This window comes from Cebidichthys violaceus, unplaced genomic scaffold (assembly GCF_023349555.1).
Source record: "Cebidichthys violaceus isolate CVI_PGR_0920_01 unplaced genomic scaffold, fCebVio1.0.p SCAF_50, whole genome shotgun sequence".
Classification (NCBI taxonomy): Eukaryota; Metazoa; Chordata; class Actinopteri; order Perciformes; family Stichaeidae; genus Cebidichthys; species Cebidichthys violaceus.
The window spans coordinates 492,883-508,281 of record NW_027176706.1 but is presented as its reverse complement, the minus strand read 5'-3'; the positions used below and the strand labels follow the sequence as shown (position 1 = coordinate 508,281).

At 40.5% G+C, this 15,399-nt stretch overlaps 2 protein-coding genes across 2 annotated transcripts; both read left to right on the top strand.

The window, feature by feature from the left end:
• The first annotated feature begins 693 nt into the window (after nt 1-693).
• Nucleotides 694-3,598, top strand: marcksl1b (MARCKS-like 1b). The gene is made up of 2 exons (XM_068731275.1): nt 694-1,074; nt 2,080-3,598. The coding sequence occupies exons 1-2, from the start codon at nt 988-990 to the stop codon at nt 2,686-2,688; spliced, it is 696 nt and encodes a 231-aa protein (XP_068587376.1). The 5' UTR covers nt 694-987; the 3' UTR covers nt 2,689-3,598.
• Nucleotides 3,599-6,389: 2,791 nt separating this feature from the next.
• hdac1 (histone deacetylase 1) lies at nt 6,390-11,457 on the top strand. Its single transcript, XM_068731271.1, has 12 exons — nt 6,390-6,508; nt 7,402-7,514; nt 7,829-7,946; nt 8,046-8,120; nt 8,450-8,588; nt 8,793-8,934; nt 9,088-9,180; nt 9,312-9,420; nt 9,506-9,886; nt 9,972-10,127; nt 10,227-10,272; nt 10,608-11,457. The coding sequence occupies exons 1-12, from the start codon at nt 6,460-6,462 to the stop codon at nt 10,633-10,635; spliced, it is 1,449 nt and encodes a 482-aa protein (XP_068587372.1). The 5' UTR covers nt 6,390-6,459; the 3' UTR covers nt 10,636-11,457.
• Nucleotides 11,458-15,399: the final 3,942 nt, after the last annotated feature.

Below are 15,399 nucleotides of genomic sequence, written 5' to 3'. Positions count from 1 at the left end.
GGATTAGGATAAACTAGAACTGAAACCATCGGATGATTACATGCAACATTTTTTAAATTTGTCAGTTATATATCATTTTGTAAGCCCAAAAAAAACGTGGAAAAGAATAACAGCCTGCTGTTGCTCATGTTCTTAATCCTTAACTATAGTAAACAAAGCAAGCAATTTGAATACATACATTTTTCACTTTCTCTGTGACATTTTCGAGACAAAATTAACCAATTAATCGAGACAAAAGTAAATTAGTGGGCCAATGAAAAGAACTGTTAGTTGCAGCCCTAATGGAAACTACTGCCATTTATTCACAATGTATCAGCCAACCTGGATGCGGTGTAAGTGAATGGCTACAGCGAATGGAGTTTCTCATTCAGTCATAGGTTTATGTTTACACCAACGTCTACGAGTCCTTGTTCAGGCACTAGCACAAACACACACTTACATGCAAATGCTGTAATAAAGTAAATGAGCACATCAACAGTAACAGGCACACTGATATTAATTTAATTAAAAACAATATGTGTTTTTTTATTTCCAAGCCTATAAAACACTGAATTGAGCTGAGCTAAATTAATTTCATTGCTGGGGTCCTCCTGAGGGGCGGGGACAATTATGGAGTCAAAGAGTCGATTGGTCAGAGCTGGCTAGACTTGCCCTCACACTGTACGCTAATTGGTCAGACCTCAGCAAGGTCCCGCCCACGGGCGGCGCCTCGAACCTGCTGGATGTTGAAGCGTTGCGTTCAACCAGTGTTGAGTTTAGAGGGTCTCTCTCTACCGGGGTGACAAGTCTGACCACAGGAGCAGCCGAGAGGAAGTACCTGCCGTTTGAAGAAGAAAAAAAAAAAAACAACCAAAAAAAAAACAACCAACACTTTTCATCGTTCCACCGCTGGATACGTAACTCGCCCTGGGGTTTGGATTAACTTAAAAAAAACACTCTTTTTTTAGTTTTTCTTTTTCATTTGCTTTGGAAGACTCGCATAACACAATGGGATCCCAGGCATCCAAGGGAGACGTGGCCGCGGAGGCGAGCGCTGCAGCCGCCGACGGTGCAGCTGTCAAAACCAACGGACAGGTAATTACACTTAGTGCGCTTTTTTTTTTTTTACATTTTTTTTTTTTTGTATCAATGGAAATAGATTTGAATTGATATAAGTTTGATTTGCTCACACGAAAACGTTAGTTTAACACATTCAGTCGACGCTGAATTGATAAAACTTGAATGTGAGGACATTTTTTTTTTTTGGAGGGGGGCAAGTCAGGTGGGGCTTTTACGCATCGCTGTCTCCTGCAGAGCACCCAAAAAAACTACCCCCCAAAAAAGAAAGAAAAGAGCTCACTGTTGTTATTTATCTCGGTTGACAAGTTGAGATGAGGCACGGTGTGTTTGTGTTTTTTTTTGTGATTGAGCTTTAACCCAAAATCCGCACAACGTGTGTGATAGCGCCAGGCATTAAAAGGGGGATGGGGGGGCAGCTCGCGCGCACGTAGGCACTACTCCTCCCTGTTTAAAAGCACGAGCCTGGCTGTCGTCTGGGCAACAATTATGCGTTCCAAAATTTGATACCGGCGATATCTGTTTTTATTTTTTTGTCATACATGTGATACTTTGGACCACTATTGGATCATTATGCCTGTTTAATATTAGACATTTTTTATACTTATTAAGTGACACAAAAATGACTTTATTATTAATTGTATCAATCGAGCAGAATTCGTTTCAGACTGATTATTTGGGTTAGTAAAAGAAACATCGATTGTTGGTGTTTTTTCATTCGTCTATCGATGAGCTCCGGTCTGGTCTTTTGTTGAGCCTGTCTGGTACCCTGAGCGGTCTGCGAGGCGCTACCGCCGCCTATCGCTGGATGAGGGTACTGCAAGGCGTCGCCTCTGAAGCCAGGCGACACGGTGGTTAATTGATGAGCACGACGCTGCTCTGAGAATACATGAGAAATGTACCTCTAAAATAGCCTCGTGCATGAGCACAGAGTTTTTTTTTATGACATTTAAACGTGATTTCCTGTCTGAGCTTTAGAAACAGATGACTTATTCTGTCAACCTTTTTTTTTTTTGTCTTCAGGAGAATGGACATGTGAAAAGCAACGGGGATGTCTCCACAAAGCCCGATGGGGATGCCGCGGCCACCAACGGCTCGGCCGATGCAGCCAAGGAGCCCGAAGCCGGCGCCGGAGGAGACGCCATCGAGCCGGCGCCCGCTGCGGATGGAGAGGCGGCCAAACCCGAAGGCGAGGCTGCGGCCAAGGAGACCCCCAAGAAGAAGAAGAAGAAGTTCTCCCTGAAGAAGTCCTTCAACTTCAAACTGAATCTGAAGAAGGGCAAGAAGAGCGAGGCGGTCAAGGAGGAAGCGCCTGCCGCTGCCGCCGCCGCCGCCACCGCCACCGCATCCGCCACCGCATCCGCCGCCGCCACCCCCTCTGAGGAGAAACCCGCCGAGAACGGAGCCGCCGCTCCGGCAGAAGAGAAGAAGGAGGAGAAGAAAGAGGAGGCGAAGGAGGAGGCTGCCGCCGCCGCCGCCGCTGTGGCCGAGGCCCCGAAGGCAGAGGAGGCTCCGGCTAAAGAGGAGGCCCCCAAAGAGGAGGCCAAGGAGGCCGCGGCCCCGGCCCCCGAGGCTACAAAACCAACAGAGGAGAGCAGCTCGACCCCGGCTCCCTCTGAAAAGAAAGAGTGATTGTACCTGAAGCTCACAATGAACTGGGTGAACTGTTTTTCAAGAGAGAGAGAGAGAATTTAAGAGCATATATATATATATATATTTATATATATATGTGTATATGTATATGTATACATATGTATATGGATATATGTATATGTAAATATATACACATGTATGTGAGAGACTCCTTCGACGTGCCACTTTTCGTCATGATAACAAGACGACAGACTAGATTCACTAGATCACTTCCCTGGTTACTGCTCGACATCCGGACCTGGACTGAGTTTTTAGGCTGTGGGCTGGTCGCTGTGTGGAAATTGGATTTTAATGGCTAGAGCGCGAGCTAATGACACCATGAAGTATAGATGGATGAAGGAATGGATGGAGTCAAAGCATCTTTTCCCTTAAAAAAAAAAAAAAAAAAAATCTGCAAATCAAGATGCCTCCTCGCTGAAGGAATGAAACTAGAAACTAGGACACCACCACCACCTGAAATGACTGTTGAATAGAGCAACAACAACAACAAAAAAATAATAATAATAACAAAATCAGAAAATTAAAGAGACTCGCCAACTTTTTACATTCCTATATTTTAACCCAAATTTGAAGTATTTTGTGGTGTATTATAGAGAAGCATCTTAAAGATTCAGAGAAGCTATTACTTGTTTGTTTAAAGAAAAGAAAAAAAAATAGACAACTTTGATTTTTACCTTACTATGAAAAAAAAAGAACACTTAAGCTTGCTATGTTCACTGTCGCGGTTTGATATGAAGCAGAGTTGTTTATCTGTCGTATGTGAGCCTGGATCTGCTTTGTCTCTGTAAATACATTGGATTGATTTCTGTTCTTTATTTTGCTAATGTTGACAGATGTTTCTGGTTTTATTGTAAAGTTGATAATGGTAAATAAATGTTGGTTACCTGCCCGTTTGTGTGTCTCTATGGTTATTTACATCATGCATTACACGTGTTTATGAAGTGGTATACGTTAATGAGAGCGTCTATAACAGTGTTATAGATGTGGACTGTCAACAAACACCCATTGGCAGTATTAGTCTAGTGAGGAATTAGGGATATAACATGTTAATTCATCATCTTATTGAACAATTTAAATTGTAGAGATACAGTTTAAAGGCTGATTCTGACGTCTTACTTTCCTTTGGTGTCTGCATATAAGACAAATGAAAGAATAAAAGAAAAAAAAAGAAAACTTAAGTCGCAGCAGCTGCACCATCTCCTCCCATATTTGACCCTAAAACCCAATTTAAAGCAACTTTTGAAAGATGAAACAACACATTCTCTCTTTTACAAACTAAACCAAAAAACACATAATTTCTCAGTTCACCTGTAGCCACAGTGGCTGCTAGTCGGCACACATAGCTTCCCTTTAATACGTCATTTTCACAAGGAACCGTCATTTTCTCGATGTGACAAAAGCAAATCATGTAACCCCGGGTGATTACAGCACATTACAGTGGTTTATTAGAGCTATAAACCTGATTAGACCCTACTTTGACATCTATTACTCTGCTCAATCATGTAAGCATCACTCACTCCGGCCCAGATTTAAAAGAACATGTCAAGTCGAGGCCATTTTTATTCATGCAGCCCAGTATCGCAAATCACCTCAAGTCGGCTTTTCTCTAATTTAAAACACCGGCTTCGTCCTGAGCATAAAGAAACATGAATCATCCAACAAAGACAATAACACGCCACTAAAATAATAAAAGCATCTTAACTGATGTGAGATTAGGCGTCAAATCATTCCATGTTGCGCCCCATTGGGTCATTTTGTGATAAAACAAGAAAACACCCACATGTTTGTGGCCGATTGGTTCGCCGTTAATTGAACACACCATCACCACCGTGTTAGCTCCAGTGACCCCCCCCCCCACCTCGCCCTCTATTAGTCGTACGGCCCTGAGATCAGCACCATTACCTCTGCCTCCACTCGCTCCTCCTCCTCCTCCTCCTCCTCCTCCTCCTCCCTCACATCTACAATATTCCCTCCATTTGAGGCAGGACGACTGGCCTCCTGAACATGGCTAACTGAGCGCAGCCGCCCTACTCTGGACGGTCTGACCTAGTTCACATGCTGATATGATGAGTTGAGATCTGAGATCCACATGTGGAACCCAGTCTTCAAACGATTCTGAATTATTTAAACAAAAAGCAGTGGAATCCACATGGATACAGCCTTCTGCCTCCCGACGCAGACGATTGCTTGAGCTCAAATAGTAGATGTATTTTAGAATAAGTGTCTTCAAAGACCAAGCAAAAATCATCACTCTTAATATTCTGAATACACCGGCAGCAGGTACAGCGAGCTGTACATTACTCATGGTTTAATCTGTCCAGTGTTTAGTTGATCCTCTGTGTTGTCTGCACTGCTTACTATACACGGTATTCTGTGACTGATCGGCTCAAGGATGCTGCATTTCTCATTCAGCAACGACGGAGTCGGCAGAGATTTGGACGAGACGTGTCAAACGCACGTGGGCTTACACTGCCACCTGCTGGCCATTACGTGGAACGCCACGAAGCTGATCGCTTATTGTCTGGTTTCCCAATCTGTTCCAGTATTAAAGCCTGCATCAATATGTGCATAATCAGTCTCATTATGCACTGCATTACAAACAAAAGGGCAGAGAGGGTGCTTTTAGAAAAAAAACATGCATTTCACAGATTCTTCAAATGATGCATTCAGGTGTTGTTTCAAGATGTACAGATAATGGCAAGAACATGCATGTGTGTGCATGTCCCCGTCTGACATTATTTGCCAAATCCCATGACCTACATTCGATACATCTGCCTGAAAATGTCATTTTATTCTATTTTCGGGTTGTCAGACCAGGGACGACTGATGAAAACGAATATTTTGCTGTTTTTTTTCTTCTTCTTGATCCTTTCCTGTCAAATAAACTAACGAAATACAATAAATATGGAAATACGTTGTCGAGAAACATGTGATACAAAACGTGATATTTTCAGTTTTTAAAGGTCGAGACCTGAATGGCTTCTCTTTGCCTTATTCTTTTTTTTAAATTTACATGAAACAATGGAGGCAATTGACATATATATTTAGGAATCAAAGCTAAGATACATTTATACTTAATTCAAGCTAGATCACTAAACCATCAACGAATGGAGAGGAAACCCATCTATACGTACTATATCTGACTATATTAACCTATTAAGGCTGACATTAAGGGTTATGAGATACATTCAGGCAAGGCAAGCAGTGTTAGTGAGGCAGGCTACTGACTTTAAGTCGCTCCAATCAATTGCAAAATTGGCAAATAAAGTAATGGTGTTTCTGGTGTGACGTGGTGTGGGATTTCAGGATGGACCTGCATGCAAGTTCCACAACATGTAGAAGTGGGGCTATTTTATTTTGAATAACTTTATACCTATGTCCTTGAGCACAATTACATGGTGTTTGAACACTGAACCCCAGGGACTTATGACTTCCCTGCGGAGAGGAACCACACTGAAGGAGCTGCTCAATGTATGTCATCAACTGTCCAGTTCACTGACAGTACATTGGTAGATATCACAAATCATCTTGCCCTCTGTGCCACTTGTGTTACAGGCTCCAGTCTAGACATTCTGTCTGGTTCGAGCTGCAAACCTCGGCGGGTCCTTTGGTTTGTAACACCGGCGCCTCCCAGCCGGGCGGGTCGAGCATCTGTGATTGGTTGACGAGAGTCTCATCGCTGTAGATCCCCGGTGCACGAGAGGAGAACCGGTGGGCACTTATCAGTGTGGAGTAATTGGGGGGTGTAAAATGGCGCTGTCTCAAGGAACAAAGAAAAAAGTTTGCTATTACTATGACGGTAAATACCCAACGTGTGCATCTCAGTTTCTTCAGAATGAAGCGGTAGATGTTCAGGACATTCAACGTGTATTTTATTTAATTTTTTTAAGTGTGCAGTACGACCATGCTAGCTAGCTAGCTAGCCGGTGTAGCTAACGTTAGCTCGCTACACCGGCTAGCTAGCTAGCTAGCATGGTATGCCTTAGCTAGCTCGGTGTTAATCTCAGTTTCAAGTTATCCAATAACCAGAACAATGTATTTAACGCTAATGTCGTTACGTGATGCTACGGGATTGTGATGTGTGGATAAGTAGCGGTGCTTTTGTTCATTCTGGGAACAGAGGAGCCACACGTCTAACGTCGCTAATCTCATCAGTGTTCTCCCAAATTGCTAAGAACTTCCGGTTATCAGTTTCATTATTTAGAGGAACGTTACGTGTCGTTATACGTTTTAATGCGTTTCCCTTGTTTTTGTTATGCATTTGCACTCAATAAGTCGTGTGCACGTGAAGTGAAGAAAGTACGCTCATCGTCGAGCTTTTAAATTCCATTTAGTTATTTTTGTGTGTTTGTTTGACTCGTATGACCGTTAACTCCTATCTCCTCTGCTGGCAAACGGTCAAGTAGCGTATGAATAATTCAAGCTACAGTCCAATTCATCTATTTGTATATCTCACATTTTGATCACGTCAGTGGAAGGTTATCCAAACATGAGGAGAAACCTTGCAATAAAAACTGCTTAGTGGTCGAACTTTATCCACTATTAAGCTTCATTCAATTTGCAGATAAATTAGGCACGTTTTGAATGAAGTTGTCTTTCACACAGGAGAGACTAAATGCATTGTAGCAGTAGGTTTACAAGCAGACTTTGTGATGTAAACTCGTCCGGGTTGATTATTTTCTGTTTCCAAAGGGGATGTGGGGAACTACTACTACGGCCAGGGCCATCCCATGAAACCCCACAGGATCCGCATGACCCACAACCTCCTCCTCAACTATGGACTGTACAGGAAAATGGAGATTTACGTGAGTGATATCACCCCACACAAGCCCCCGACACTCAGATCCGTACATCGTCCGTTACATTATAATCTTTAAAAAGTAAGAGTCACACGGACGGGGTTTTTACAGCAGTAAGGGGGTGACGGTACACATATTCATCATGAACCATTCAGTACAGACTGTCGAGGTCTGTATGTCGCATGTATCTGTTTGATCTGGCCCAGTGGTCTTATAGGTACAGTCTTGTTAGTAATGCACGTGCAGAACATACATTCAAAAGAGTGAGTTCCACCCAGAAAGCAGTCACTTTGTTCCTCATCTTTTCTTTCTGCTTCCAGAGACCGCACAAGGCCAGCGGTGAGGAGATGACAAAGTACCACAGCGACGACTACATTAAGTTCCTGAGGTCCATCCGACCGGACAACATGTCTGAGTACAGCAAACAGATGCAGCGATGTGAGTCTCCCGCTTTTCCTCCAATGGACGATGTGTTCTTGCCGTTCACAAATGTTGATTTTAGTTTTTCGTCTTGTTCCGTTTCTCTTTTCCTCACAGTCAATGTCGGAGAAGACTGTCCGGTGTTCGATGGTCTGTTTGAGTTCTGCCAGCTCTCAACGGGTGGATCTGTCGGTGAGTTGTGCCAAACCACACGTCCCATAACCCCCCCCCCCCCCCCCCCCCCCCCCCCCCCCGGTGCACCAGCCTCCAACGAGTGGGACATTTATCACGTGTGCATGGAATAAATCAGAAGCAAAGGCCTTAAATGAAACTAGCTAATCCCGGTCTACCTGTGGTAGATCTCACTGGGGAGAATATGTGCAGGCAGCGCTGTCCAGATGTGCTCAGAAAATCTATAAAGCACATTTATAAAAGTGAAGACAATATAGGACATTTGGATCAACACACTGACGTCCATTTAACCCACATTGTATCTTTCCTCTGTTCGTGTTTTACTCTAGCTGGGGCATTGAAGTTGAACAAGCAGCAGACGGATATCGCCGTCAACTGGGCCGGCGGACTCCACCACGCGAAGAAGTCTGAAGCCTCGGGTTTCTGCTACGTCAACGACATCGTCCTGGCCATCCTCGAGCTGCTCAAGTAAGCCGCTCAAATATATAGATATATATATATATATATCTATATATATATATATATATATCTATATATAATATCAAATATTTTTCCTTTCCGTGCCAAATGCTATATTAGATCTTTGCGTTTTTTTTAGAGACTGCGTCACTCGTCGACTCCGAGAAGTGAAGAAGACTTGTTGTCGTTAACTGGATGCTCTCTCCTATCTAGGTACCACCAGAGGGTCTTATACATAGACATTGACATCCATCACGGCGATGGAGTGGAGGAGGCCTTCTACACGACGGACCGGGTCATGACCGTCTCCTTCCACAAGTACGGGGAGTACTTCCCCGGCACCGGAGACCTGCGGGTCGGTTTGTTCATTCTGATTCGCCTTCTGAGATCATCTGCTTAACTTGTGTGTGTATGTGTATGTGTATGTGTGTGTGTGTGTGTGTGTGTGTGTGTGTGTGTGTGTGTGTGTCTGTCTTGGCTATAATCCAGTTATCTCCACTGTGTGCAGGACATCGGAGCTGGAAAGGGCAAGTACTACGCAGTAAACTACCCGCTGAGAGACGGCATCGATGACGAGTCCTACGAAGCGATCTTCAAACCTGTAAGTCGGCTCTTATTTAGGTACTATCTAATCACCACAATCACTCTTTACTCCAAGACTGTTAATGTGTGTGTGTGTGTGTGTGTGTGTGTGTGTGTGTGTGTGTGTGTGTGTGTGTGTGTGTGTGTTAGATCATGGCTAAAGTCATGGAGATGTACCAGCCAAGTGCCGTTGTCCTCCAGTGTGGAGCTGATTCTCTTTCTGGAGACAGACTGGGCTGCTTCAACCTCACCATCAAAGGTAGAAACACGATTCACTCGCCCCGGAAACAACGTGTTAGAGTGCTTTTGTGCTGGAGAGTTGTAATGCGTGCGCGTTCCTCCAGGCCACGCCAAATGTGTGGAGTACATCAAGAGTTTCAACCTGCCCCTGCTGATGCTGGGCGGCGGAGGCTACACCATCCGCAACGTGGCCCGCTGCTGGACCTACGAGACGGCCGTCGCCCTGGACTGCTCCATCCCCAACGAGCTGCCCTACAACGACTACTTTGAGTACTTCGGGCCCGACTTCAAGCTGCACATCAGCCCGTCCAACATGACCAACCAGAACACCAACGAGTACCTGGAGAAGATCAAGCAGCGTCTGTTTGAAAACCTCCGCATGCTGCCGCACGCCCCCGGCGTCCAGATGCAGGCGATCCCCGAGGACGCCCCCCACCCGGACAGCGGAGACGAGGACGAGGAGGACGGCGACAAGCGCGTCTCCAGTAAGAGGCTTCGATTTAGACAGGAAGCGGTCCCGCACACACTGGAGCTGTACTCTGTATGTAAGTATGCCTCTCTGTGTTTCAGTCCGGGCCCACGACAAAAGGATAGCCTGCGAGGAGGAGTTCTCCGACTCCGAGGACGAGGCGGAGGGGCAGGGAGGAGGCCGCAGGAACGCAGCCAACCACAAGAAGGCCAAGCGAGTGAAGAAGGAGGAAGAGAAGGAAGGGGAGGAGAAGAAAGGCGAGACTTGTTCACAACGCCCAGTTGGTGTTTTTGTAGATGAATATATCATAATTATGTAATACCGGTGTGCTAATCATTTGTCTTTCTGCCTCTTAGAAGTGAAAGAGGAGGAGAAAGAGGAAGAGAAGATGGACACATCAGGGTAAATATAAAATCTGATTAGTTAACTATTCTTAGAACATTAAAAGGTTTCTATATCTGTATTGTATTACTGTGAAAACAGGTCCTTTAACGCATCATACTGTAGCTCAGTGCAGCCTCCGTTATGAGCAGAACTGTGCTAGAGAGTGAATTACTCTGAGCAGCAGAATGAATGCATCAGCGCTGCGATGTAACGCTGACGATAAACCTCGTCTCCTCATCTAATAAACAAATTCGATTTGTAAACGGGGGTCCTGTGAAACCCTCTTGGTCTCAAAGCTGTTTTTCAAAGAAGAGACGTTACCTCGACTGACGGCGTTCATTGTTTTGTTGCAGACCAAAAGAAGAGGTGAAGACCACTTGAAGTGTGACACCAGGAGGAAAGGGTCGGTTGTGCTGTCAGTCCTCCATCCCCACTGATTCCTGTATTCTCCTGCTGTGACAATAGGAGCCTTTTTGTACCCCTGTTTTATTATGTGTTCTTATGGCCGGGCCTGGTTTACACTGTATTATTTAACGTTTTGTTACCAGCCTCAGTGAAACACCGGTGGAGTGGGCGTGGCGAAATCCACAGCTGCAACGGTATTGGCATCTGGAGCTTCTTGAAGTATAAAACAAATAACACACAAATCCTCTTTTTAACTCTGTGTGTGTGTGTGTGTGTGTGTGTGTGTGTGTGTGTGTGTGTGTGTGCGCGGGGCAGAGATGAAGATGATTTATAAGTAATAGTGCTCACGTGCAAAAAAGAAAAGGCTTTTCTGTTAGTTTTTAAACATCTATTTATGATACTGTAGAACAACCAGCATTTGGCTTGCCGTGTTGATCGATCAGTGAATGCATGTTTAGAATAATCTCTCGCCTTCAGCATGTATATATGGCTCCCTGTGCGCGGACCGGCCCTGATCTATGCTCAGTAACTTATTTGAATTCATGAACGGTCCCTTTAGCCCACCTTCCCGTGAACACGGTCAGTGTTTTTCTTTCTTGTGGAGGTGTGAATGGTGGTGAACCTCTCCAGAGGTTTGGAGATGTTTGGACGTGAGTGACTTGTTTTAGATATTTTATACCATTATACTTAAAGGTGGCGTGAGCTGGTTAAATGGACCCTCTACATGTGGTTGTTTGGAGTTTTATCCTTGTGAAATGTGCATTATCATAACTTTTTAATAAAAAAATGAAGACGTGATCCATGTTTTTCCTCGCAATTTTATTGATACATCAACAGAAAAAATCACTACTTATTATGTTTTTTTTGCTTTTGGTTTTAGATTCCATTACTTTACGTTTTTTATTTCTGCTAAGTTAAATGAACTCATTTAATTTATTTGTAGAATTAGATAACCGTAGTCGGTAGACAGTGAACACTTCAGTTCATCGTCTCTCCTTCCTGACTGAAGCTGTGTGGTCAAAGTAATGAAGCCTTTCTGATCCGTCATCTCCTCCACTGCTGAAACTAAACAACAGTACAGGAAACATGTTCGCAGCGATGCACAGAGAATTCTGAAGAAGCTTCTTTACGTTTGGGGTCGCAGTAGATGAGGCCGGTGTAACCTTTGGCCCTTTGATGACTTTTATTTTTTTACGATATACTACATTTATACTACATTTTATTACTTAACTAAACTTTCTTTATGGCATTTTTATAAAAAAAATTTTTTATGACAATTTAAGAAATACCATACTAAGATATTTTATTTTTTATAATCTTCTATACCATCACTTTTTCATCACACAATATATTATCACTTTTTCAAAAACTATACTATGACTTCTTTTCAACATATTATACTATGACTTTAAATGTATTTATTTCGACATACTATACTAAGACTTTAATTTCTTTTTTTTCTGACATACTATATTATTACTTTTTGACATACTATACTATGACTTCTTTGACATACTATACTATGAATGTTATTGCTGTTATTATGCTGACTTTTTATGTTTTAAAAAAAATACTATACTTTGACCTTTTTTCGACATATGACTTTCTTTTTCTTTTTACATACTATACTATGACTTTTTTTTTTTTTTTTTACACACTATACTTTGAACTTTTTTCAACATACTATACTATGACTCTTCATGGCTTTTTTTTCTGACATACTATATTACGACTTTTTATGACTCTTTTACGTCATACTATACTATGAACTTTTTTCGACATACTATACTATGACTTTATGATTTTTTTTTACATACTATACTTTGACCTTTTTTCGACATACTATACTATGACTTTTTTTTATATACTATACTATGACCTTTTTTCGACATACTATACTGTGACTTTTGCTTTTTTTTCAAAATACTATATTTTGACTTTTTATGATTTTCTTTACATACTATACTTTGACCTTTTTTCGACTTATTATACTATGACTTTTTATGGCTTTTTTTCGACATACTATACTATGACCTTTTATGATTTTTTTTTTTACATACTATACTTTGAACTTTTTTCGACATACTATACTATGACTTTATTTCGACATACTATACTAAGACTTTTTATTTTCTTTTTTTCCAACATACTATATTATTACTTTTCGACATACTATACTATGACTTCTTTGACATACTATACTATGAATGTTATTGTTGTTTTCCGACATACTATGCTGACTTTTTATGTTTTAAAAAAAAATACTATACTTTGACCTTTTTTCGACATATGACTTTCTTTTTTTTTTTTTACACACTATACTATGACCTTTTTTCGACATACTATACTATGACTTTTTATGATTTTTTTTTTTTTACACACTATACTTTGAACTTTTTTCGACATACTATACTATGACTTTTTTTTTTTTTTTTACATACTATACTATGACCTTTTTTCGACATACTATATTATGACTTTTTTTTTTTTTTACATACTATACTATGACCTTTTTTCGACATACTATACTGTGACTTTTGCTTTTTTTTCAACATACTATATTTTGACTTTTTATGATTTTTTTTACTTACTATACTTTGACCTTTTTTCGACTTACTATACTATGACTTTTTATGTTTTTTTTTACTTACTATACTTTGAACTTTTTTCGACATACTATACTATGACTTTTTTTTTTTTTTTTACATACTATACTATGACCTTTTTTCGACATACTATACTATGACTTTTTATGATTTTTTTTTTTTTACACACTATACTTTGAACTTTTTTCGACATACTATACTATGACTTTTTTTTTTTTTTTACATACTATACTTTGACCTTTTTTCGACATACTATACTAAGACTTTTTATTTTCTTTTTTCCAACATACTATATTATTACTTTTCGACATACTATACTATGACTTCTTTGACATACTATACTATGAATGTTATTGCTGTTTTCCGACATACTATGCTGACTTTTTATGTTTTAAAAAAAAATACTATACTTTGACCTTTTTTCGACATATGACTTTCTTTTTTTATTTTTTTACATACTATACTATGACCTTTTTTCGACATACTATACTATGACTTTTTTTGGCTTTTTTTCGACATACTATACTAAGACTTTTTATGGCTTTTTTTCGACATACTATACTATGACTTTTTTTTTTTTTACATACTATACTATGACCTTTTTTCGACATACTATACTATGACTTTTTTTTTTTTTTACATACTATACTTTGACCTTTTTCGACATACTATACTATGACTTTTTATGGCTTTTTTTCGACATACATACTATGACTTTTTATGATTTATTTTTTTTACATACTATACTTTGAACTTTTTTCGACATACTATACTATGACTTTTTTTTTTTTTTTTTACATACTATACTTTGACCTTTTTTCGACATAGTGTACTATGACTTTTTATGGCTTTTTTTCGACATACTATACTATGACTTTTTATGGCTTTTTTTCGACATACTATACTATGACCTTTTTTTATGACATAACACTTTTTTTCAGTCTGGAGAACAGGAAACAGGATGGACCAAAATGCAGACAAAGACGAGGAAGCATCAAAAACAATGCAATGATTTAATTCAAAAAAGCTTATACAGTCCAACATAACAGATAGGAAAGAGCAGGCAAGGACACAGGCAAACTGGTACAGAACTCCAAATATAATTGAATTCAAACTGACAACCAACAGACAAAATACAGGACTATAAATACACAAGGAAATAAACACAACAAAACACAGGAGGGCAAACACGAGGTTAGGCTAACAGTTAAAGAAACATAGGGGAGCAGAGCAAGGCTGATGAGACTAATACAATTCATTTGATGAATAGAAAACAGTAGGGAAACAGCAAAGACAGAAACTCAACCAAACACAGGCAGGGGACGTTTTAACATGAGGCGAAATGATTTTGTAACTACGCACCATTTCCTCTAAAATCTGATCTGAAATTAGACAAATTGTCTCATGAATGTGATTTGAAGTTAGCTCATGCATGCGATTTTGAAGGGCTTTAGATTTTGAAATGCTACATCAGAATGTCCCGGTTCTCTCTGAGTGACACCTTGAGGTGGTCTGCTATTAACATGAAGTGAAATGATTTTAGAACTAGTCACCGTTTCCTCTAAAATCTAATCTGAAGTTAGACAAATTGTCTCATGAATGAGATTTTGAAGGGCTTTAGATTTTGAAATGCTACATCAGAATGTAGATTTTAGAGGAAATGGTGCATAGTTACAAAATCATTTCACCTCAGGTTAGTAGCAGACCACCTCAAGGTGTCATTCAGAGAGAACCAGGACATTATAATTTATCTTGATATACCAAATTGTGATTTTTTTTGGAAATACTATACTATGCCTTTTTTTCCTACATACTATACTATGACTTTTTTCCAATATACTATGACAAAGTTTCAACATACTATACTGTGACTATTTTACGCCACCTTGTACTGACTTTTTTTTAAATTTTTTTTACTGCATTTGAATGACATACTATTCTATGACTTCTTTGTAACCTACTACACTTTGTTAAAGGACTCGCTGTCTTATACTATATTTATGACACACTGTATCCATTCATGTTCAATTAAGCATGGTACTAACTTGGCTTCTTCCCCGGAGTCTCTCTGCTCTCTTGCCTCGTGGGTCTCCATGGATCTTGGTTACACCTGTACCGTGATCCTGCCTGACAC

Coding starts and splice junctions, on each gene's coding strand:
- marcksl1b (XM_068731275.1), top strand. CDS start 988: ATGGGATCCCAGGCATCCAAGGGAGACGTGGCCGCGGAGGCGAGCGCT. Junction 1,075..2,079: donor CTGTCAAAACCAACGGACAG/GTAATTACACTT, acceptor TTTTGTCTTCAG/GAGAATGGACATGTGAAAAG.
- hdac1 (XM_068731271.1), top strand. CDS start 6,460: ATGGCGCTGTCTCAAGGAACAAAGAAAAAAGTTTGCTATTACTATGAC. Junction 6,509..7,401: donor AGTTTGCTATTACTATGACG/GTAAATACCCAA, acceptor CTGTTTCCAAAG/GGGATGTGGGGAACTACTAC. Junction 7,947..8,045: donor CAGCAAACAGATGCAGCGAT/GTGAGTCTCCCG, acceptor TTTTCCTCACAG/TCAATGTCGGAGAAGACTGT.